The 24,120-nt window shown below is 36.3% G+C and overlaps 2 protein-coding genes and 1 non-coding gene across 4 annotated transcripts; 1 reads left to right on the forward strand and 2 right to left on the reverse strand.

Moving 5' to 3' along the window:
- Positions 1-2,301: 2,301 nt before the first annotated feature.
- LOC131308188 (probable CoA ligase CCL6) lies at positions 2,302-22,168 on the reverse strand. 2 transcript variants are annotated; one of them, XR_009194368.1, is made up of 20 exons: positions 21,840-22,152; positions 20,203-20,266; positions 19,968-20,057; positions 19,821-19,877; positions 19,527-19,575; positions 19,322-19,398; positions 18,870-18,909; positions 18,685-18,779; positions 18,396-18,560; positions 18,023-18,133; positions 17,817-17,904; positions 17,664-17,730; positions 17,451-17,526; positions 17,250-17,367; positions 16,480-16,725; positions 15,958-16,097; positions 15,623-15,805; positions 15,416-15,535; positions 15,103-15,280; positions 2,302-2,395 (listed from the first exon to the last, which is right to left on the reverse strand). XR_009194368.1 is itself a non-coding variant. In XM_058335028.1 (19 exons), exons 1-19 carry the CDS (start codon positions 21,986-21,988, stop codon positions 15,233-15,235), a joined length of 1,983 nt encoding a protein of 660 aa, XP_058191011.1. In that variant the 5' UTR covers positions 21,989-22,168; the 3' UTR covers positions 14,988-15,232. The 2 variants fall into 2 exon arrangements, 1 of the variants encoding a protein (XP_058191011.1); XM_058335028.1 differs by lacking the exon at positions 2,302-2,395 and having other exon boundaries at positions 14,988-15,280; positions 21,840-22,168.
- On the reverse strand, positions 3,862-5,620 carry LOC131308190 (allene oxide synthase 3-like). Its single transcript, XM_058335031.1, has one exon. It carries the CDS (start codon positions 5,606-5,608, stop codon positions 4,130-4,132), a length of 1,479 nt encoding a protein of 492 aa, XP_058191014.1. The 5' UTR covers positions 5,609-5,620; the 3' UTR covers positions 3,862-4,129.
- Positions 20,439-20,512, forward strand: TRNAI-AAU (transfer RNA isoleucine (anticodon AAU)). The gene has a single exon. It is a non-coding gene; the product is annotated as a tRNA-Ile (tRNA).
- Positions 22,169-24,120: the final 1,952 nt, after the last annotated feature.

Here is a 24,120-nt window from a genome sequence, read left to right on the forward strand (position 1 = left end):
GGCAAAATTAAGTCGATAACTTGTGATCAAAATAAGTGTGAACACGACTTTACAGAATTACCCACTCCATGATTAAAATAATGATTAATCCTTTGTCATTTCAGGGGTGTCTCGGGTGTGGTGTTCTTTTTGTCTGTTTTATGTCTTGGTTGGCTTCTTGCTATCCTCGGGTAGTTATTTTTTCCTTCCGGTTGCTGGCGGAATATGATTCTTGGAGTAAGGGTGTGGCCTTCTTTTGTGGGCTCGCTCTTGCTGATGCCGCGTGCTTTTTGGATACTCTTAATCTTTGTAATTTATTTTTAAAGATTGACATTTTTTTTTATTGTTAAAAAAAAAAAGAAAAGTACCCACTCCATGCGCTAACCACAAGACTTCATTGAGCCAAGTTGGTATAATTTACGAGTCATTCAAAAGTTTAGAGAATCAAATTTTTTTTTAATTGTCAATTTCCTCTCCACACAACAGTTCGGCCAAGAAATGGTAATTAAGGAAAAACAACCAGACGATCAAGGAGTCACCTTCAAAAAGAGCATCTCCAACAGAGGTGCAAAAGTCAAAAACTAAAAAAAAAAAAATTGAAGATTCGGTCTTATTTGAGAAGATCAAACAAAACCCTTCAAATTTCTATCCTAACAAACTTCAAATATTGAAGAATACATTTTTATTCCTTTTTACATTTACTTCATTTTCTTTGTTGAATTTACTCTCCTAGATTTTCTTTTCATCTCAGGGTTTGTGTGGGTTGGTTGATCGGTGAGGGCCGGACCAATTGCAAATGGGCTTTGCCCAATTAGGTTGCCATTGGGTTGCTTGTTTGGGTTTTGGGAGATTTGGGGTTTGGTTCAAATATTAGGTGTAGATTGGGCTTGGCCCATTGGCTGTCTTGTTGGCATTTTGCTAACAAGTGTAGGGTATCTTAGTTCTTAAAAATCGAGAGGCAAAGATGCAGGTTAAGATTTCGCGAGAAGAAATTGCTCAATGCATTTCTTTTTCTACAGTATAGGTCTAATTTCATTTTGTATCCCGATTTTAGTGTGATGAATGAAATTATTTTTGCCTATCGAACAAAAAAACACAAGTTATTCTAATGTGCAAGAAAATGAACATAAATTCTAGAAATATTTTTCCTTTATGGATAATTGGATATGAATTGATGATGGACAATCTCAATTTCCTTCTCAATCGTTTGAACCACACTGCACATGCACACACAATAGCTGAAACTAAAAAAAATTTCTTTGTGAAAATCCAAGAAATTCCAGGGCCTTGATAAGACTTTGGAGAATGCCCTTTTGTTCTTTTAATTGGCATAGACCTAAGTCATCTAATAATATGAGAATGATTAGCAGGAATTGTCAGGATAGCTTTGCTAGTAGAGTATAAGATTGAAAAATCCTCACGTCTCATGTGGGTAATTCGATCTTTAGCAAGTGGGTAAGGCTAGATGAACAAGTTTGGAATAAATGGCAAAAAATTATATAGTATAACATGAAAAAATAGAGGTCGATCAATTTATTCTGAAATTATTGAAGATATGAAATGATTAAATTAGAATTTGTAGGGTCTGCTCGGGACGGGTTGATTCTACTAACTCACCTTTCAAATTAGTAGAAAGGTGACGAAGAACAATTTTGAAGCTAATTTCTGTAGCTCTCTCTCTCTCTCTCTCTCTCTGGGGCTACCATGTCCTGGACGAAAGAACAACTAGGAACATGCATGTGAATGACGCAGCCAAAGTAACGCTGAGTTGTGTATGTGGTTTCAGTAGGGAATGCGATGAATGGTCAATTGGTCATGATTTGGCTGAGTTGACAATGGAAACCTTTTCTGCACGTGAAATCCCCTCAAATCCTCTTTACCCAAATTCCAACGAATCAGTACATAAATTGCCATGGATCAGTGTTTTTTTTTTTTTTCTGCTGGATCATGTGAGATTTTCAGAGAGGCAAAATTCTCGCTTGATCGAACGGCAAAAAAAAGTAACAAAACAGGCACATGTCAAGCTTTGCCTAGCCCGGTACCAAGTACTTGTCGTCATGCCTTCCCTAGCACCGTAAAAAATGCATGCCGTTCCATGCCTTACCTAGCACAAAACAATCACATGTCGGTTCATGCCTTACCTAGCCCAATAACAAACACATGTCGTGCTATGCCTTGCTTCCGGGTGCAAACACATGTCATGTCATATCTTGCTTAGTCCAATGACATCTATTGTCGTGAGGAATTTGGCTACAAAGGATCCGAGCTCTATAAAAAGGTTGTCGCACTTATTTCTGACAGACTGTAATCATCAACATCTAGTGTCATGCCAATGATAAATTCTTGAAAATATATGATTCGTAAATACCATACAGATAGGGGAAACTTCATTCCGATGCTATATATTTGCATATGTCTATATAATAAGATAAGGACGGTTTTTGAATTCCAACATAAATCCAAATGGTCCATAATCATTTTGCCCTAAATTAATGGTCTAAATTGTTTCAAACCTTTTTCTCAACGGCTCGGATCTAGAGCACGTGGTGCTCAACCGGCGCATCTAAGCCGTTCATTACGTTTTTAGACGGCTTGAATTTGGAGAAAGGAAAAGGAGAGAGAAAGTGTTGGGGTGAGAAGAGAGAGTTTCAATCCGAGCCGTTCAAAAGTGTATTGGACGGCCCAAATATACCGAGTGGGTACCACGTGAAATATGTGGGGCTCCATTCAAGATGGTTCGCTCTTTTGGACCAAGAGTTTGAGATCTGATCCTAGCCTTCTCCTTGCCTTGCAAAATGAAGCACGACTAAAGACCACACTGGAGGTTCTCTGGAATGGCTCTCTAGTGCAAGAGTCAGTCCACTTGCAGAGAGAAGTTAAGAACCAAGAACTAGGATTTTTAGGGTTATTTTGTGCTTACCCCTTCCAGGAAGGTATAATGGGATATTTATAGAGAGCTCTTAGCTTAGTCTCCAAAATTGCACCAACGCTCGACACGCGTCGGCTGATGTCATCTTTGCATCACATTTAGGATTTTGTAACCGTTTGTATGATGAGCTGGCACCTTCACATGTCCCTATCCTTATCCTGATAACTGCTCGGATGACGTCACGAACGTCATTGCGTCCAAAGTTGTTGTTCCCATGCGGATGAGCTGAAATGATAGCCATGCTTGTTAAGGACCGGGCGCGGTGTGTGACCGTTGGAGGGTCTCTAACTGAACATGTTTCCCGTCTGTGCGGGAACCTGAGCCTAGTCTACCAAACGAATCCCAGTTAACAGGACCCTTGGCTGTGAGGCCGTCGGCATGCCGATGGTCAAGGGTAGAATGACTTAGACTAAATTGGACCACTGGATCACATTTGAAAATGGCACGAGCCATTTCGCTCGGCCACTACAAAATATATCCACCCAGCATCGAAAAATTTCTCGTCCGGTGGACTTGTCGTGCAAAGGCTCCCCATCTCTATGCATCATATTTCTTGTCTTGATAAAGCTATGGCTACATATGAGTTTGTACATACCACGTACATATGAGTTTTGTGGGGTCCACTCGGATCCCACAAAGATGATTCGAACCACCTAATATTTTTAAAATATTTTTTATGGAGTCTTGTAAAAAATTAGCTCAAACCCGATATCAGTAAGGATTTTTTCTGAATTTGTGGGAGCGAAACTACTTAACTACTCAATTTCGCTCCTCCAAATTCAAAAAAAATTCTTAGTGATACCGGGTTGAGCTGAATTTTTACAGAACTCCATAAAAAATTATTTTAAAAATAATAAACGGTTCGAATTATCTTTGTAATATTTATTTTCTTAAGAAGATGAACAAAATTGCAGTCCAAATGCAAGCCACAACTACAAGCACATACACCTACTTTAACTACTCTTTATCCCATCAAGTTTACAATTTCCACTATCTCCAACATAAACAAATTAACAAAACGAGATTTAACAAATTTCAGAAAACACATCACATCCAGGTTTTAAATCGCGGTAACAGAAATCGTAACAGTATTGGTAAAACAGTCATATATGAACCAATATAGGACCGTATCGGCAGATAATTACGTAAATAACGGTCTCCGAGATTCGAAATTCCATTGCGTATAAACAGGTTAGACCATACATAAGGGCCTTTATATAATCATGCAGTCGACTTGGCCTTGGACAGCGACGTAATCGTCACCGATGATGCCAACAACGACGTCCCAACCTCAGCAGTAAGCGTATCATACCTCAAGAAAAACTCCACCAACAGTACCCTGCCCAATAGCACCACCATATCCTTCGCCGGACACTGCTTGTTCTCCGTCGTCGGATCATCAGTCTCCCTCCCATTCGACCAATACACATACTTCAGCAACTTCTCCCCGTCCCCGACGAACCTATCCCCCACAAACTCCTCCGGATTCTCAAATACCCTCCCGTCTTTCGTCGCGCATGGCTGATATCCGAAGATCATCTCCCCTTTCTTGATCTCGAATGCAGCGTCGTGGCTGTGGATCACCATATCCGTCTTAGCGTGACCGTACTGGAACGGAACGGGCGGGTCGATCCTCAACGCTTCGTACACCACTGATTTCACCAAGCTCATTTTCGCCAAGGCTGAATAAGTGACCCCGCCTTCGGACTTAACAACGGTCCTGATTTCATTCGCCAGACGCCGGTGTAAACTCTCCCCTGCGGTTGCCATCCACTTGATTAAACCTGGAAACATAACTTTCATTCCTGCATATGAGTTAAATCCACTCATATAAAGCAAATTATGACACGCTTCGTCTCTTTTCATCCCTAGTTTCTCTGCTTCGTCCAATATTTTCGACGCCGAAGTAGAAAACCCTTCGTAGAGTTTTTCGTAGCCGGACTTTACAGGGAAAAACGGCAAACGGAATGTGTGTAGCAAAAGATCTTCAAGAAAGTTGGGGAGGTATTTTAATCCGAGGGTAAATAGAGGAGCAAGTTGAAAGAACAACCACTTCGAGAGAAGGTTCGATCCGTCTGATCCGATCCTCGTATCAGACGGATCACGATCGCAAAACAGACGGAACACGTACGAAAACGACGCGTTATCGCTCAACGTGTTGAAATCTGCTTTGCCGTTTCTCGATAGCTCGGCTTCGACATTTGTGAAGAGATGTGAGAGAGAGTTTTGGAGAAGCGGGATGAATTTGTTATGTCTGGCGGCGAGGAGAGAGAGGAACCAGCCTTTGAAGACGGCGTGGTTGGGTTCGGAGGGGTCGAGGTAGGCGCAGACGCGGTAGCCGCCGGTAAAGGCGGTGGAGGGGAAGAACGTGCCCTCGAAGACGTTTTTCTTCTCGACTTTCGTGGTGTCGAAGAGGACGGGAAAACTGACGGCGTCGAGGACGGCGATGACGTTTGGGTTGCGGGCAATGAATGGCCCTGGTGGCATATTGGTCCGAAAGATTGTGGAGTTATATTTTTGGATTCGGGATTGGAAGAATTTGTCCTTGCCTTGGTTGTAGAAGTAGTCGTATCGGTCTCTTATTGGGCCGAGAAGGGGTAGGCCGTAGTCACCGGGGATTTTTTTTAACGGGAGGTTTGATGGCGGCGTGTCGCCGGAGGTTGGCGGAGGAGAGGAGGAAGAAGAAGGAGATGAAGACATTGTTTGAGGTGTGGGTTTACGGTTTTGAATTGCTAGATGTTTGTTATATACTAAAGCTTGCATGGTATTGACCAATGATTTCTTGGGGGGAAATTTTTAAAATTATCTATCATGTTTATCCGATATTGATAGGTACATTAACAATTAAATTTTAGTTAATGAAATAGACGATTATGGATACTTTAACTTTAAAATTATTTATTATCGATTTTATAAACTAAAATTTAATTTTTTATATACCTATTTATGTCAGATAAAGCTGATTTTTTTTGAGATAATGTACTATTCTGCGAACTTAATAAGGTTCCGTTCCAGAACACCTTTTTAAAAAAATAAGTACTTATTTCACATTTTCTAACTCAAAAATAATATTAACAATAATTCTAATATCACACCCAACTACACACCCAAATACACACCCATACTCACATTAAGGGTGACTGGGTGAGTCCCACACACACTGAGTGTGTAGTGTGTGCGGGCTCCACCTCTATTGTGAGTGTGAGTGTGTGATTGGGTATGGTGGTAGAATGATTGTAATGTTAATTGAAAATAACTTTTCAATTTTTTTTGCACTGTATTAAAGATCTCAATGAGATCTATTAAACAAGATCCATATTAATAGAAAAATTATTTTTCTTTTTGAAACGGGGCCTAAGATGAACAGTTTAGATTTCTAAAATGTATGCACAATGGAGCCCACAATTGATGATGGTGGAAAACTTGAGGTATCCAGCTAAGGTAGATAGAATTAAAACTCTACATGAAAAGTATCGATCCTTGAATTGATTCATGAAAGGATAATAAATGGCTCAAATTTATTTACAGTACCATAAATCTGAGCTGTTCATGAATCAATTCATGAATATTTTTCATGTATCATATCAAACACACACACTCTCTGTACGTGGCGTAACTAGAAATTTCTATCCACTTTTTAAAAATTGTCGCACCTAATTTGAATTTGTTTTAAACTATTTCTTCAAGATTCCTGTTAGAAATAGTTTTTCGCTATCACCTTTTCTTAGAGGAGCAAACAAGGAAAAAAAATTACAAATAAATTTATGTTTCAGAAAAAGTTATGATTTCTACAATTATTTTTGCAAGTAACATGATTAATTTTTTAGTTCTAAACGAATCGTCTTCTACGTAAAAAAAGGTGTAATTGATAGATTTAAGAAGAGGAAAAAACAAGGGAGAAAATGAAAAAGACCCTAATTTGACTTGCACTTTGTGATGAAATAGTTATTGTAACGTTGTAAACACCAACACCTTTCGTCATTACATATTTTGGAGGGATTGATACATTTAGTCTAGAGAGCTTTACATAAATATGTGATAGAGAAGAGTGTTAAGATAGAATGTGAAGGTGTCTGAATACTCAGTAATTTTTCGTGTTTAGAAGTACGAGTAGAAAAACAAATTAAACGAAACAAATTCAGTGGGGTTCTTTCCATGGATTTAAAAATCGACCGCTACGTAGTGTATCAAGCATCCAGAAAACAGCCGACTGCCAACTCTCGTCAAGGCCTTAGACAAAATTAGGGCTGTTCAAGAAAAACCAAGAACCGGAAAATCGGTCCGGACCGATCCGATCCGTGCTTTTTGGATTTTGTCCGTGGATTAATGATCCGGATATAGATTTGAAAATTAAAAAACCGTGAGATATGAATTAGGATGGATTTTCATTTCAAAACCGTGGATTAACCGAACAAAACCATGAGATATTTAAAAAAAATAAAAATATAGATATATGTGTGTGTAATATATATAAATAATTATAATTTTACTAATTTGCTTGTTTGTTTTAAGAAACTAATTTGCTATTTTTTGATTGGTTTTTATGGGATGTAATAAGTAGATCATGCTTGACCAGAATTTGTGTATTTTGGACAATGCGTAGTTTTATTTGCTTGCTACCTTTACCATGTTTATTGCCTTAATGCCTTTATTGCCTTTACAATTTGGACAATGTTTTATAGAAATTAGTGTTTGCATTTTTATTTGGAATATGATCATGGTAGTAGCATCATTTTATTTTTTTGGAAGGAAATCCGTGGATAAAACCGGAACCGAACCATGAGACTTTTGAATTAGAATTGGATTGCATTTTCTAAAAACCGTGAGATGCAGATTAGGATTGGATTCATACGAATCCGATCTGATCCGGACCATGAACAACCCTAGACAAAACTACCAAACAAGAAAAAGGAGATCATACTAAAAAAACAGAAATAGAGAGGCACCATCCTCTAAATTATCACTACCATCATCTTCATAACGTCAATCTCACCCTCTTCCAATTCGATAATTTTCTTCAAGTTATAGCTCTCCGCCCCAAAAAATTAAGATTTTTTATCACTAAGTCCAGAAAATAGAAAGTAATTCTCACCGGGTCTCCTCTAATTAATGAAACACTAAAACCCTATAAAAGTACCTAAAATCTCAAACCCTGAAAGTGCCTAAACCCTAAGGTACCTTATAAAAGTGCCTAAACCCTTGGATACCTTTTAAAAATGCCTAAATTCTCAGGGTACCCTATGAAAGTGCCTAAACCGCTAAAATCCTATAATAGAAAAGTGCACCATAAAACCCATAGCTATGAAAATGCTTAAACCCTAAAGCTCTATGAAAGCACCTAAACCTAAACCCTAAGGTATTCTAAACCTTAAAAGCCTAGGATACCCTAAAAGCCTAGGGTAGCACTTTCATTAATGGTAAATGTATTTTCGTAAAAGTGGACTTAATGATAATTAAGTATTTAATCTTTTCTTAATGACAAATAATTTTCACTTTTTTGTACTTAGGCCCCGTTCCGGAAACGAAAATAAGTACTTATTTTTTAAGAAGGCAATTTCAAGCTCAAAAATCATGTGTTTACGTAAATAATTTTCCTATCAATATGGATCTTGTTTGATAGATCTCATTGAGATCTTTTATACTGTGAAAAAAAAAATTGAATTTTTTTTTCATTTATATTATTTTTGAGTTTGAAAATGTGAAATAAGTACTTATTTTTTAAGAAGGTGTTCTAGAACAGAGCCTTAGAGTTAAAAATCTCAAAATTTAACTTCCAATTTTATACCAGCACTCTTAAGTTGACTGGAGTACAAAAAATAAATAAAATGTGATATTAAAATGATTGCTTTAGCAGTCTTTACGGAGTATATAATTACTCCAGTTGACTATATATTATGCCGGCCTCATGGGATCTTAAAAACGGGAGAAATAACGGACATTGGTTTAGCAGGTGTAGGTTCAGCTAGCTATTATGCTTACGTAATTACGTACGTATGATAATAAAATAATGATACATCTCGATAACAAGTGAAATTAAAATAAGTACTGCGCCCCTTCCGTTCCAAATTGATCAGAGTCCATTATTTCATTTTGAATTGTTCCAAAATGATGGCCCTTTCTCAAAAAACGGAAAGAAAAATTTGATGATTTTTCAAAAGTGTCCCTCAAAAGTGAATATAAGTGTTATAAAATAGATAGAATATAAGGGTAATGGTTAAAATAATAGATATTGTAGGTGTAATCATTGTATGTCTTCTTAAATAATTGAAATCCCCCAAAGGGACTTTCAATTTAGAACGGAGGGAGTATATATGATAATGACTTAACAAAATCAACTCGCGATAACGTGACCATGACTTGACAAAATCAACTCGCGATAACGTGTGATTAATTAAAATAATTAAGTGGGAACATGATTTTACTTAAATACGCTAGCTAACCACAAGACTTGATTAATTAATTGAGTGTTTACATGGGAGTCATTCAGTTTGTTTAGGCAAAGCATGGGCGGATCCAATAGAAGTACTTTATTTGGGTTAGACTCCAAAAATAACCCCACATAAGATTTCTTTAGTTTTTGTGTCAAAATGGAATGGTTTCGGTCAATCATTCGTACACACACACGCATATATGAAAAGTCTTCGATGGTAGATTTTGTACTTATTCTCTTACAAAATTTATGTTGCTATTAACAATAATATCACATTAGTTATGCAAGATTCCGACCCATTACCTAAACTTTTTAATATTGAAATAGTCATGAATCGCAAAATCGTTTTAATATGTTCGTTTCCCCTTTCTTGGTCTCCATACATCAGTATTTGAGCTCCGTTCCGGAAAGGAAAATAAGTACTTATTTTTTAAAAATGCAATTTCAAGCTCAAAAATCATGTGTTTGAGCAAATTATTTTCCTATCAATGTGGATCTTGTTTGATAGATCTCATTGAAATCTTTAATACGGTGCAAAAAAAAATTAAAAAATTATTTTTTATTTATATTATTTTTGAGTTTGAAAATATGAAATAAGTACTTATTTTTTAAGAAGGTGTTCTGAAACGGGGCCGAAGTATAGTCTATGTTATTTAAGCTTTAAATATTACATAAAAATATAGTTGTAAGACTATCCACAGTGGCATAATAAAAAATGGATAACCAAAAGTTGACATATCAGCTTTTGATTATCCATTTAAGAGGTTGCTAAACTTAACAATGTTGAGGTCCATAATGGTCACTTCTAATTCATAACTAAAATAAGGGATACACTACAATTTCACACTCTCTCCCCTTGTGTTTTCCACCATTGATCACTTCCCTCCATTACACTTTTTTTTGGGCAAAAATATATCGATTTTCTCCTTTAATTTTGGGAAAAAAATTGATGATTTCTTTCCCTAATATTATGAATTTGGAAAAAAAATCATGTACTAAAAATAAATAAAAAAACAGATGTGTTCTTGAATTTGTAAAAAAATGTAAGGTTCTTTATGTACTCAACCACAGGGAGAGGAACGAAAAAAGAATAAAATAAAAATGAAAAAAAAAGTGAAATACCTTAATGCGGCGACAAATGTTTTCCACCATTGATCACTTTCCTCTATTACGATTTTTTTTTTGGTAAAAATATATCGATTTTCTCCCTTAATTTTGGAGAAAAAATTAGTGACTTCCTTCCCTTATATTATGAATTTGGAAAAAAAATCATGTACTAAAAAAAAAAAAAACAGATGTGTTCTTGAATTTGTAAAAGAATGCAAGGTTCTTCATGTACTCAACCACAAGGAGAGGAACGAAAAAGAATAAAATAAAAACGAAAAAAAAAGTGAAATACCTTAATTCGGTGACAATGAGTTGAATTGTAAATGATTGAAAGATATGAGCTTCACTTTTGGAGGGAAAGAAAAAGAAAGAGTTTGTGGCTGAAGAAAATGAGATATAGAGCAAGTGAAGAAAATAAGAAGACAATACCATTTGAAACACGCGTGTACATAAATTTTAGAACCAGTTAACTTATGTGGTGTGAGATCCACAAATTTTGATTATTGAAAAATGTTGCTAGTTTTGGTTATCCAAAGTCCAAAATTTGATTATTTCTAAGAATGTTGTTAAGTTTGATTATACCATTGTGAGTCATCTTTTACCCCAATATTGTTAACTTTAAAAATAATTTGCTTTTGATTATGCCACTATGGATGGCCTAAGTATATCACGGGTGAATATAAAATAATATGAGGAAATAACACTTGCCCTAATTTTTTCTACGGTTTTGCTAACCTCCGCCTACTAGGCGGAGGATAATATACACATTATTTCAAATAAGTTCGGATATTAACGCATATCTTACGGATTTTAATACACTTTCACAAATATCAATACACTTTTCTCGGATATCAATACAATATTTTACCTATTATCCTACCCATTTGGGTGGATTTTAGAATAATCATTTTTTCTAATTGTCTCTTATTTACCCATATACTTTGGTTCGAACTTGTGAATTTATGGTTGTTAAAATCTTACGATACAGGATACGTACCCTACGATTTGTATCGTCTCATTCCAAAAACGATACGTATCTTTCCAAAAATGATACGTATCCCACCCCGTATCCTTTTTGTATAGAAATCCTACGATGCGATGACGTATCTTACGATATACTCCATAATAGCGTATCCCGATTCGGAGCGCGTGTATCCTACGATTTCTTATTTAGTAGAAATCATATCATATTTTAAGAATTGGAACACAAACGAATTCTAAAATGTTTGATCTAATTATGATGGTATCTAAACCATTGAGAGAAAACCAAAATTCGAAGTCCAAATAGAAGAAAGAACATATTTCGATCATGTATTGCTTGACTCAGGCACAAGAAAGCCTCACTATGATAGACCCTACTTGGGAGATTTGAAATTTTCCATTTTAAAAGCCTATTTTTCATACATTAAACACTTATTTTCATATATCCAACAGATTTTTAGAATATAATTAAGTATAAATATTATATTTATTTTTGTCAACGTATCTTACGATACACGATACGTATCCCGATACGATACATAAAATGAAATAAACGATATACAATATGTATCTCGATTTGAAAACATTACTTGTGATAAAGAAGAGAAAAGAAGAAAAAAAATTACTCCATCCATCCCATTTTTAAAGTCTAGTATTTCATTTTGAGCTGTTCCTTAATAAGTGTTCATTTTGTGAAGTTAGTGGGTAAAAGTTGGTCATTTTGAAAAGTTAATGAGTAAAAGTGTAATTATGACATCTTTATAGAGGGTAAATAGGAAAAATGGAGGTAAAAGTTGACGTGAAATGTGCAATGATAATATTTTCTTAATAAATTGAAGTTATGAAGCGGAATATTTAAAAAGGAACGGAGGGAGTATTGAATTTGTGGAGGACGGAAGAAAATTACAAAATAAGCACCGAAGATTTTTTTTCTTACATTTAACATTTTCAATACACTTTTCTTGACAAGTACTTTTCTTTCACTTCTCTTATTGCTTTTTTTCAGAAAAACCAAACAAAGTGTTAAATTGTTTGATGAGTCAATTATTAGATAATCGTGGATATGGGCCTGCCAAAGTGAGCTCATGGAGGATTAATATAAGAGTGGAGCATCTAACAAGAACTGGTAATTAAGGAAAAAAGACAAGATGACGAGTTACCTCCAAAAAGAGCATCTCCAACAGAGGTACAAAACTACTTCTAAAGTTGGACTTAGGGTATGGATCTATTGTTTGTTCATAGGTTTTACTTTAGTTTTTGTTTGCTCTGTGTTTTTTTGGTTGATTTTGTGGAACTTTCTCTCACTTTTTGTGGATGTAGTTGTGGTGGTTTTTTTTATGTCGTCTTGATGGCTTTTTGAGGTCGGAGACGAGTTTTGTCTATGTGAGGTCCTTAATATTCGTATATGAGTTTAGGCCTCCTTTGTGGTTGCTTTCCTTCCTCCTTTGGGGTTGTTACCCGTTTCCGATGTATGATTTATTTGCATCAATGAAAGAACTTCTGAAGTTTGACCAAAAAAAAAAAAAAAACAGGGGTACAAAAGTCAAAAACTAAAAAATTTGAAGATTCAGTCTTATTTTAGAAGATCCAGTAGGACCTTCAAAAGTTAAACCACACTTCAAATTTCTACCCTAATTTCAAATATTGAAGAATACATTTTTATTCGTTTTTACATTTACTTCTTTTTCTTTGTTCAATTTACTCTCCTTGATTTTCTTTTCATCTCAACACAAGTTCTGCAAAAATGTTCAAGAAAATGAAGTTTAGATTCTAGAAATATCTTTTCTTCTGTGGATATATATGTATTGATGATGGACAATCTCAATTTCCTTCTCGATCCTTTGAACCACACACACGATAGCTGAAACTCTTTTATCGTATAGTAAGGTAAGAAGGTTATAGGCGATCCTTTGCCTTCCCTGCCTCCGTTGCTAGAATGAACTCTACGCAAGTCCTTTTCCATGGCTGGCACTCAAACCATGTTTTGAGATCTGTTCCCCTTGTCGGGGGAGGCGGAGAAAGGTATGAGTATTCAACGGAATGGACTGGATGAGATGGACATGAAGATACGAGGAAGGGCGGCCGCTGCTTTTTGTTCATTCCGAGAGGAAACGCGAATAGGAAGAGAGAGTCTCAAATCGGTTCCTAGTGTTAGTCAATCAAGATTTGCCACCAATAGATGGCTGAAGAGTTAGAATAGTTGCAGCGGCAAATCAATCTGATGAAATACTTGATGGGAACCCTGACAATGCCAAATCCAATTCGAAAGGAAAAAGAGGAATATGAAAATTCAAGAAATTCCAGGGTCTTGATATATTAAGACTTTGGAATACCCTTTTGTTCTTTTAATTGGCATAGACCCAAATCATCAAGAAAAATGAAAATGATGTATCGGGAATTGTCAGAATAGCTCAGTTGGTAGAGTATAAGATTGAAAATTCTCACGTCGCATGTGAGTAATTCTGTAGCAAGTGGTAAGACTAGATGGACAAGATTGAAATAAATGGCAAAAAAAAAATTATAATATCTAGAAAAAGGAGGTCAATTTGTTCCGAAATTATTGATGACATGAAATGATTAAAGGTATTAGAATTTGTAGAGTCTGTTTATGTCTTGCTCCCATGCACAGCATGGGTAGTACGCTTGTATATATTATACTATAAAAGAGAGAGAACAAAGAGAACGGTTGAGAGAGAGGGGAACACATGAAAAGGGGTGAAGAGAGAGAGTGTAGCCTTTTAATTTTTTTTATCTAAACCGTCCAAATCAATGGTTGGGATCTAGGCTCCGTTTGTTTGGGGGTAAAATGTTTTCCGGTAAAACGTTTTACCTATTTTTTGGTGTTTGGTCGTATAAAAAATGAGAAAATATTTTACACATAAAACATTTTTCATTAACTGAATGAAAATGACTTATCCTTAAATCTTCCATAAGTTATTTTCTTAGATGAACCCGCTGCCTTTTACTGTAATTTTCACTGCTTAGTTTCCTCGATCGTCTGACCCACATTCAATTCTTTTATTCTCAGATCTCTCTCTCTCTCTCTCTCTCTCTCTACACTATTTTGTCAATTTCTAAAAATATTTTTTTAAGTGTCAACCAAACACCGGAAAATATTTGTCTAAGTTGTGTATGTGGTTTCAGTAGGGAATGTGATGAATGGTTTTGGCTGAGTTGTGAAGGGAAACCTTGTCTGGACGTGAACTCCCCCAGATCTTTACCCAAATTCCAACGAATCAGTACATAAATTGCCAAGAATCAGTGCATTTTTTTTCCGCTAGAAACATGTGAGATTTTCAGAAAGACAAAATTCTCGCTTGATCCAACTGTGCATAGTTAGTCCGGTGACATGCCCATGTCGTGCCATGCCTTGCTTCCCGGTGACAAACACATGACATGCCATGCCATGCCTAGCTCAGTGACATCTAATGTCATGAGGAATTTGGCTACAAAGGATCCGAGCTCGATAAAAAGGTTGTCTCACTTGTTTCTGACAGATTGCAATCATTCATCATCATCATCAGAGAGAGAGAGAGAGAGAGAGAGAGAGAGAAAATAAGATGTTAAACAGAGGATGTGTCTTGCCAATTATGAATTATTGAAAAGATATGATTCGTAAATACAGTACCATACAGATAGGGGAAACTTCATTCAGATGCTATATATATTTATATACAAAACCAGGAGCAAGAATAAGGCATCCAAACTTGCTGGGGGAGCATGTGTTTTTGTGATTTCTTTTACTGAAATCAGACTCTGAAGCATATGCCGGTTGTCTCTATATCCGGATATCACATTCTAACACATCATTCCATTCTTCGCTTAGCTTCCTCATAGAGTTCATCAATGCACCCCTGCATATTAAGAGAGAGAGAGAGAGAGAGAGAGAGAGAGAGAGAGAGTTATACTGCTGGTTTGAGCACTCGAAGGCGTTCTGAGTAATGTGAAAAGTTAATTCAAGTAGCTAGAAACTGAGACTAGAAAACTACCTTGTAGTATTTCAGCAACTGCGGCCTCTTCAGTTTAAATGTTGGAGTTACAAGATCCCTCTCAATGTCAAAAGGATTCGGCTCCAAATGAACTGCTCTCAACATTTCAAAGCCTCTCAGCTGTGTAAACGTCATTTAGATCAGATAAGGAACCAAATTTAAGCTATAAAATTCACAACCGAGGAATGAGAGGAGTTTCTTTCGTACTTTGTTCTTCTGACCGGTGCTATTGAGCTCGTCTAGAATGTATTTCCTCGCCTTCAAGTTTTCACACAACTGTTTGAAATCTCCTGTTTGGTTATTGTTTGCTGCCCATTCCTCCAATGCCTTTCGATCAGGAGCCACCACGGCTACCGGGAAAGATTCAAAACTGTTCCCATAGACCCAAATCTGTGCACCAAAGAAAATCTAGCAGAGTAAATTTTCATTTCAAGAACAAACTAGCTACCTGACCAAACTAGTAGACCGATCGGTTTTCAATTCGTATAGTGTATTGTGGCAATATAATTTCAGGTGCTCTGCTATACTGTCAATCGACTTACAGATGTCACAAGAGGGCATCGCGAGTATGTGTTTTCAAGGTTTTCCACTGCAATATATTCCCCTTGAGACAGCTTAAAAATATTCTTTTTCCTGTCAATGATTTTCATTACTCCATTCGGCTGCCATTCTCCAATGTCACCTGCAATCACATCATCTTAGCTAGCTACCTACAGATTTTCTGGAAAATAAATACAGTTAAAGATTAGAGGAAATTATAGAGAGAAATAGAATACCCAACATACAATACTAGACCCCAAAATAAGGAAAGGTATAAGATTGTGCATGAAGTTCTTTTAAAGTTTATCAGCACCCGTTGCATTACACGGATGTATGAGATCATGGATTTGAGAAGAGATTTAGCAAAGGGAAAGGAACATAATAGGCAAGCCAAAGATTTAAATTTAGCTTCTTCAATTCATTATATCCTCATCTTGTACTTAAGGTATTCCTCTCCCCCACAAATCCACGATCCAACACAACCTAAAGCATCCCGGATAAGTAAATTCAAAATGAACCCTTACCTGTATGGAACCATCCGTCCACAAGAACTTCTTCAGTTAGGTCTTGGCGCTTGTGGTAACCAGAGAACAAGGTTTTCCCCCTCAGGCAGATTTCACCACGTGCCACGCTAGCAAGCGCATCGTATCCCAGTTCTGGCACCGACTCCAGCCTTGCCTCAATGGTTGTCATGGGAACTCCAACAGTTCCCACCATAGAAAACACATTAGCTATGGATGTAAAACAACCACCACAGCTCTCAGTAAGACCTGAAATTTGTCGAGAGATTAGAGATGCAGTTAAGCAATTTTTAGAAGGTGAAGGAATTTCCAGTTAAGTTTATGACCCGATGAAAAAAAATAAGCAAGATATGGTCACAACTTGTATTCTTCACTTTTAATCTCCTAAATGGCCTAAAAATGTTCCCGAATAAAGTGGTGCCTATTGCCTAATATTGCCTTTTCAAAAAAGTTTTAAGAAAAAAGCCTCCAAGGCTGTAGCCTGTATCTTTCAACAGTTTACTTCACTGATGGCATAGCTTGAAATTTGAATTACTAGATTCTAAAATCAATTGTCTCACCTTTAGTTCAAGTATATATTTACAATCATTTTTCAGTAAACAAAAAAAAAGGGGGGGGGGGGGGGGGGGGGGGGGGGGTGTTGGGGAAATCATCTCATGCTGCAGAAATTGGTGAAAACTGCCAAGAGGTCAACTTGAATGGCAAAACTAGTGATCATGGTTTTAATTGATTAACGTAATTGGAGAGGATTATTTTCCATGAAAATTACATACCATATCCTTGTGATAGGACAGAGCCGAATGAAACCCTCAGAAACTCCTCCACGTGTCTTGACAAAGGTGCAGCTCCAGATAACATTAACCGAGTTTGCCCCCCTAATCCTTGCTTGATCTGACAGAATTCTAGGATTGAGCCATCACTAGATTGTACACAGAAGTTTTGCAATAACAATTAGGAAGAAGAATCTAACTGACCTTATTAAAGACAAGCTTGTCCAAGAGAGGAGCCGCTTCATCCTGTTTCAGTCCCTTCTCCAGATTCCCCAATTTGCTGTTAACAGCTTTGCAATATGAGATGCAGTAAAATAAACCATAAATGGCAAAGCATACAGGATAAAGCTTATTTTGTATTTGAAAAATGAAGATAAAGTGACAAAGGCATCAAAAAAGTAGTACAGCAGCACGTACTAATTATATGCATACTGGAACAATGCCTTCTTCAATGCTCCTCCCGATGAAATTTTACCCATGACACCTTCATGCACAAATCATTGTCCACATCATTACTTAAAAGAACTGAACGAAGAATTTCTTTAATTGCAACGATGACTCTGTACGTACCTGTGTATATCCGGTCATAAATCCTAGGAACCCCAGAAAAAAAGGTTGGCTTCAGTTCAACAATGTCCTCCATCAAATATCTGACATCCTGTCAGTAAAAAGCACGAAAATGCGAGTTGGATATGATTCTAGATTGTAGCTTCCAGAGGCCAAATTGAACTCTACAGAAAGGTAAAATTAAATAGAGAGCTGAATCTTAAACTTACGCCTTGCCAAAATCCTATTGAAGAGCCCCTGGAGATGCAGTAGGTTTCAATTATCTGGTCATACACATGGGCTAAAGGAAGGAAGGAGAAGTATGAATCGTCTGCCGTACACTGTAGAAGAAACTTATTGTCAGATTATTTATCACTTTTGTCACATGATTACTAGGGGGGAAATTTGTAGCTCCTTTAGAATAACTGCTGTTTGGTACTACTCACTGTACTCAGACTACGATTTGGTGGTAATAATAATTGTAAGGCTGTAACAAAAGTTGATGCTCAGGCGACAAGATAAGTAGTTTCGTTGTAATTTCTAAACCAGGTTCGAAACCTTTTGCTTTTGAAACATAGTAAAAAAGTAGAATTGAATATTTACCGCTTTGTCTGTTTCTAATAGTAGTTGATCAGTAGACAAAACTTCTGCCATGATAGCCTCGTTAGTTAAGATAACACCTTTAGGCTCTCCTGTCGTTCCACTTGTATACATGATTGTGCAGATGTCAGTTCTCTGTTTTGAAGGAAGTTCATGATCCAAACGTCCCTGAAAATTGAAAAAAAAAAGTATACGGATAAACGAGGTGGACAGAAATGTTGTCAAATTGAAGAAAACTATGAAAAGATGTCCTTCTTCAGCCAAAAATAAATCAATCATGAAAAAGTCTTACCAATAGAGCAAATTCTTTCCAAGAGAAACAAGATACACCTAGGTCTTCAGCTTCCTTCTTTTGAATGCCAGAAATCTCTCCAAAGCTGACAATGGCTTAACAAAGGAAGAGATATATTTTAGGTACTTCATTTTAAGAATGAGAATTAACTGCGACATTACAATGAAATTAGCCATATGACTTACTTTTTAGATATGAAGAACACTTAGGAAGGCATGTTAGTACCTGCACGAAAGAGTAAACGTATTACAAAAAACGGTAAAAATTTGCTTATCATCTAGATGGGGAATTAAAGCACACAAATCCAATTGAAAACAGAAAAGCAAACCAATATGATAGACACAGTTCCAACAAAAAGAACATTTGTTGAACGGTTGAGTACCCAACAACACTCAAAGTTCTGCAAACTTTTTATTTCTAGGGATACTAGCACGTCAGTACATAAAATGGTGATAACATTACGAACTGATTACTAAGACATCGAATACCAAGCAGTTTCAGGTGATTGAATCTAAATTCCACAACAGAAAGGGTAGTCTTTGGATGAAATAGTGAATGATTGCATATCTAGAAATAGACAAATCATTATTCACATAAATCACAGTACTCGAACAACAGATAAGAAACGAAATCATACAGCAGGTATCTTGTTCTCTTGAACGAAAGCTATCGAAACTTCAGCATGATTGATGATGAACTCCACAGCATTAGGACCTATGGCAAGAGCAAAACGGAGTCTTAACTCAGTCGCTCGCTACTATACAAAATTAAGTCACCCACATTTCAAGCCCAGGAATATTCACTTCCTTATGTCAACCAAATAGGATAGGAGGAAAATGTACCTAGTGTGTCGTACAGTGGCACATAAGTTATGGCATGGCTGCTACAAGCCTGTGACAAAATCAAACAGAGCTGTTAGTAACTGGAAGCAAGTAAAGTCTACAGACCCTAATAGTTTTCACTAAAAGTACGAATGCAGCGATATCAACACCACATTTTGGACACCTAAAAGTTTCTTGATTTTAGTACTTTCGATGATAGAGCGCAGATGGTCTTGGCCCTCCCATACAAGTATTGAAATGGTAATATTGATAGTTGATACGAGCTACCAACACGTATTGAAATAAGTGGTATACCTCCATGGAGATTATCCATTCGGGGCAATTGGATCCATATATACCGCACCTGTCTCCCTGAAAGCACATAACCCAACAGCTAATGAGTTAGTTTCGAATGTCCACAAAGATACATACATACATAAAAACTTTGCAATATCAACTTACAGGATTGACACCACGGCTCCGAATAGCAGAGCCCATACTTAGGGCAGAATCATAAGCCTCCCCATACGTGATCCACACATAGGGACCAGCCTGTCAAAATTTTACTTCTCAGTTAAGTGATTCTTTTTTTTTTTAACCATGTTTGGAACCAGAATTCCTGCAGCCTTAATGAGTTTCTTCCGACGAATAAATAAACATGGGAAATATAATAGTAAGAGAGAAAGAAAAGGTGTACCTTTGAATCGATGATTTTGCGACGTCCCAGCATGCGGTTTTCTGGGTTCCTCTTAGCAGAATCACTGCAAGCAAAAGAAGAGATTCAGAGTGTAATTTTGATGAAGCCATGGAGAAAACCAAGCTGAAACTGGGATTCTGCATATTTGCAGTAGACTCTACGGTTACATATGATGCGTTGCACAAATAAGTACTAATAGTTTAATAGAGTGTACTGCATTGCATCGACAAACAGGTGGCCCATTAGCTCAGTTGGTTAGAGCGTCGTGCTAATAACGCGAAGGTCGCAGGTTCGAGACCTGCATGGGCCAGATTCATATATTTTGTCCTCCTACTTTGTTTGGCTCACATTTTCCTTATTCTCTTTTTCCTGTTTGGTTCACAATTACAGCATTAAATCTAATCAGATTACTCTCTCTGTCCCATATTTCTCGTCTAATTTCATTATTTTGTACATCTAAAAAAAAGTGTTTATATTTTCAAGGCTTCTCTTTTTCGGTAATTAGGATTTACCGTGAGTTTATAACAACAAATGACAAGGCCCTGTTCCGCCAAGGTACTTATTTTTTAAATACTTGTTTTTCGTTTTACGAAACATGTCATTCTCCCACAATACACTTTTAACTCAAATAATAAATAAATAAGTATTTATTTCCCTTAACACAACCGGGCCTAATATATATATCCAGCACCATTTGTTAAGACAACAAATGTTAAGACAACAGAAATTTCACATTAATTAGATAACACGGGTTAGGTACAATAAAGATGATCACTTAATGTTAGGATCCCTCAGCCTAAAACCTAGAATTTGGATTGGATATAAAGTTTCGTAAATAGGACACATCCTATGTCAAATCAAAATTAAAAAAATGGATGTTCACACCTAGGCAAACTCTATAAAAGGCCTAACAAAAGCTCAAAAAGAGACTACGCGGGAGAGACTCGATAAGCTATTGTACGTGAGGAGATGTTAAATGACACAAATCAAACATTAATTATGAAAAGCATGATCACTTAGGGCTTCTTTTTTTTTTTTTTTTGTGTGGCTAAATAAGCAATTTCGATTATTTTTTAGTCCTTATTCAACTTTTTCCGTATTTGATAAATTTTAATCAATTTTTTATGGATTATTGCTTCTCCATGATGGGAGGGATCTCAAAAGTAAAAAATTACGATTAGAACCCAATTTTTTAAATAAAGACAAAAATAAGCTAATAAGTCAATTTTTTTTTGTCTTTATTCAAAAAATTTAGGTTTCTATCGTAATTTTTTTTAGATTGCTCTTGTCATAACGACACAATAATCCACAAAAAATCAACGCAAAACTAACAAATGCGAAAATAGACCCAAAAAAAAACTTTGCTTATTTAGCCAAAAAAAAACCTTAATGTTGTAACATCTTCACTTAAAATTCTAGATTTTTTAGCTATACATATATAAAGTTTTTTCAGACATGCAATGGGATTTTTAGCAACGGCCACCAAATGAACCATGAAACTTAAAATTAAAACATGTAAACCCATCACCAATTTGTTATTATTACTTGGTCTAAATTCAATGGAAATCTGAAAAATAATAATAATAATTCAAATATACATGCACAATACATACATATATAGGAGTATTTGTATATACCTGAAAAACTCCCATGGGGACTGCATTCCTGCCGGCACTTCCATGAGACCATCTTTCGCATAAATGCACCTATACACCGGCCCCGCCGATGGCTTTTCGCCGGTCGCCGGCCTCGATTCTTCCACTTTCACCGTGTAACTCACCGACATTTCCCCCCTCAATGCAAAGAGAAACTGAGATTAATTTGGACTGATTTTTCTGTATATATAGTGAATAAAAGGAAAATGGGTAGCCTCGAATTGCTCTGCTCTGCACTATCTATGTCTTTATGTATGTTCAACTCTGCTTAATTTCAGAGAGAGAGAGAGAGAGAGAGTTAGTTGGGTGGTGCAATAAATTAGAGATTACAAGAGTAGGAGTAATAAAAAGGGGAGAGGAAAGGAGATCAGATATCTCAACCATTTCCACAGCGGGCTTTAAATGAGAGTGATCTGGCTGTAAACTTTAACTGATGCAGCTGCCAACTTAAGACCCATGCCAAACTTTAGACACATGATCATTGTCTACAAATGAAAATAGCAATGGAAACATGGCATTCATGGGCGTCGATGCTCTTAATTACAAAAAAAATGTACAATATAGTCATGGGTTTTGTTAACGTATGCCCCTCGGGGCATACGATAAACACTAGTATATATTTTTCTTCATTTATTTCTTTTGTATGGGAAATCTAAGTTCCAAATACTAGCCATAAACTCGTCATTTATGTTTTTGAAAGGATCAACTTTTTTTTTTGTTTTGAACTGAAATACCCCCATCAAATATACACCCCGTCCCTCACAAAAACTTTCGGCTCATCGATCCCCTCCCAAAATTAATTGGTTCATTTTTTCCTATCAAATGAACCTCCGGTGGACAACTGGTCGGGTAAAGGTTTGTGTATTATTCAATTAGTTTTTCTTTTTTGCCTCCACAATTCATTTGGATCCTTCCATTTTTTTTGCCTTTTCACATTCCATGGACTTTTGACATGCATCCACAATTCAATGTGTTGCAATATTACAAGGACAGGTGTAGTTAAAAGCACAAGGTCTTGTGGGATGGTGAGAAGACCACCTGTACATGCAAGCACTTTCAATTTTGGAGCATCCTTTGCCGTCACATTAATTCTAAGTATATTTCTTCACAAAGATTGCTACCGAATTCCACCGACTTATCTATCACCTCGCTGGTGTCGTGAAGCATTATTAAGTGGAAAAGAGATGCGTCTGTTGAATGATTCAAATCTCGTAATTTGAATGAGCCGAAAGTTTTTGGGAGGGAAGGTGTATATTTGATGGGGGTTTTTCGGTCCAAAACAAAAAAAGTTTGATCTTTTCAAAAACAATAAATGAAGAGTTTATGGTTAGTGTTTGGAACTTAGATTTCCAATAAAAAAGAAATAAATGGAGGATAATATATACTAGTGTTTATCATATGCCTAGGGGGCATACGTTAACAAAACCCTATAGTCATAGGCGTTAAATATTACGGCCTTGTTTGTTTAAGGGTCTTAAAATTCATGGGCACGGTCTCTAATAAATTTTATTTAGCTATCTCTCTCCGTTCATTACTCTCAAAATTAAACCTCCCTCAAAACCCCCCAAACGGAAAAAAAAAAAGAAAAAAAACTAACGTGAATCCGTTGCACGAAAGTTTTCAAAAATAGAAATGTTTAGCGAACATCAATGTGCACTTATATAGGGTTTAAACTTATGAAGTACAAATTTGATGTCATGAATGACTTAAGTGATAATGGTCCTGCCATATATATTTGACACTTGGTTTTTTAGTTAGTTGGGGCATTCGGCGCCAAATCCTTAATTAGGGAAAAAAACTTATTAAAAATGATGACCCATTTAGGGGTTTATTTTACTTGATTTTCTGTTCTAATTTGTTGGTCTGAATATTATGTATGTCTGCATGGGCGGATTCAATGTGAGACCAGCTGGGTCATGTGACCCAGCTGACTTTATAATAAATATTAAATATGTTGATATTGTTATTGAAATGACCGATGGTTCAGTGGTTAGAACTGTTGTGGGTTAGGTAAAGCTCGCAAGTTCAAAACTTGTAGTGAACTTTGTTTGTTCTTTTCAAATGGTCTAAGCCTCTTTCACAGTTCTTTACTTCATTTTTAATACTCTAAAAGTTCTTCTCTCCATAATTTCTCAAAGATTTCTTGCACAAATATATATAGACTATTGCTTTAATGTGTTTGACATTGTTTCAATTTTTTTTTTCCTTTCTGTAACCTAAAACTTATTTACTTTTTTTACCTTTTGAAAATCGATTATGTGTA

The sequence above is a fragment of the Rhododendron vialii genome, chromosome 11a (assembly GCF_030253575.1).
Source record: "Rhododendron vialii isolate Sample 1 chromosome 11a, ASM3025357v1".
In the NCBI taxonomy this organism is placed as follows: Eukaryota; Viridiplantae; Streptophyta; class Magnoliopsida; order Ericales; family Ericaceae; genus Rhododendron; species Rhododendron vialii.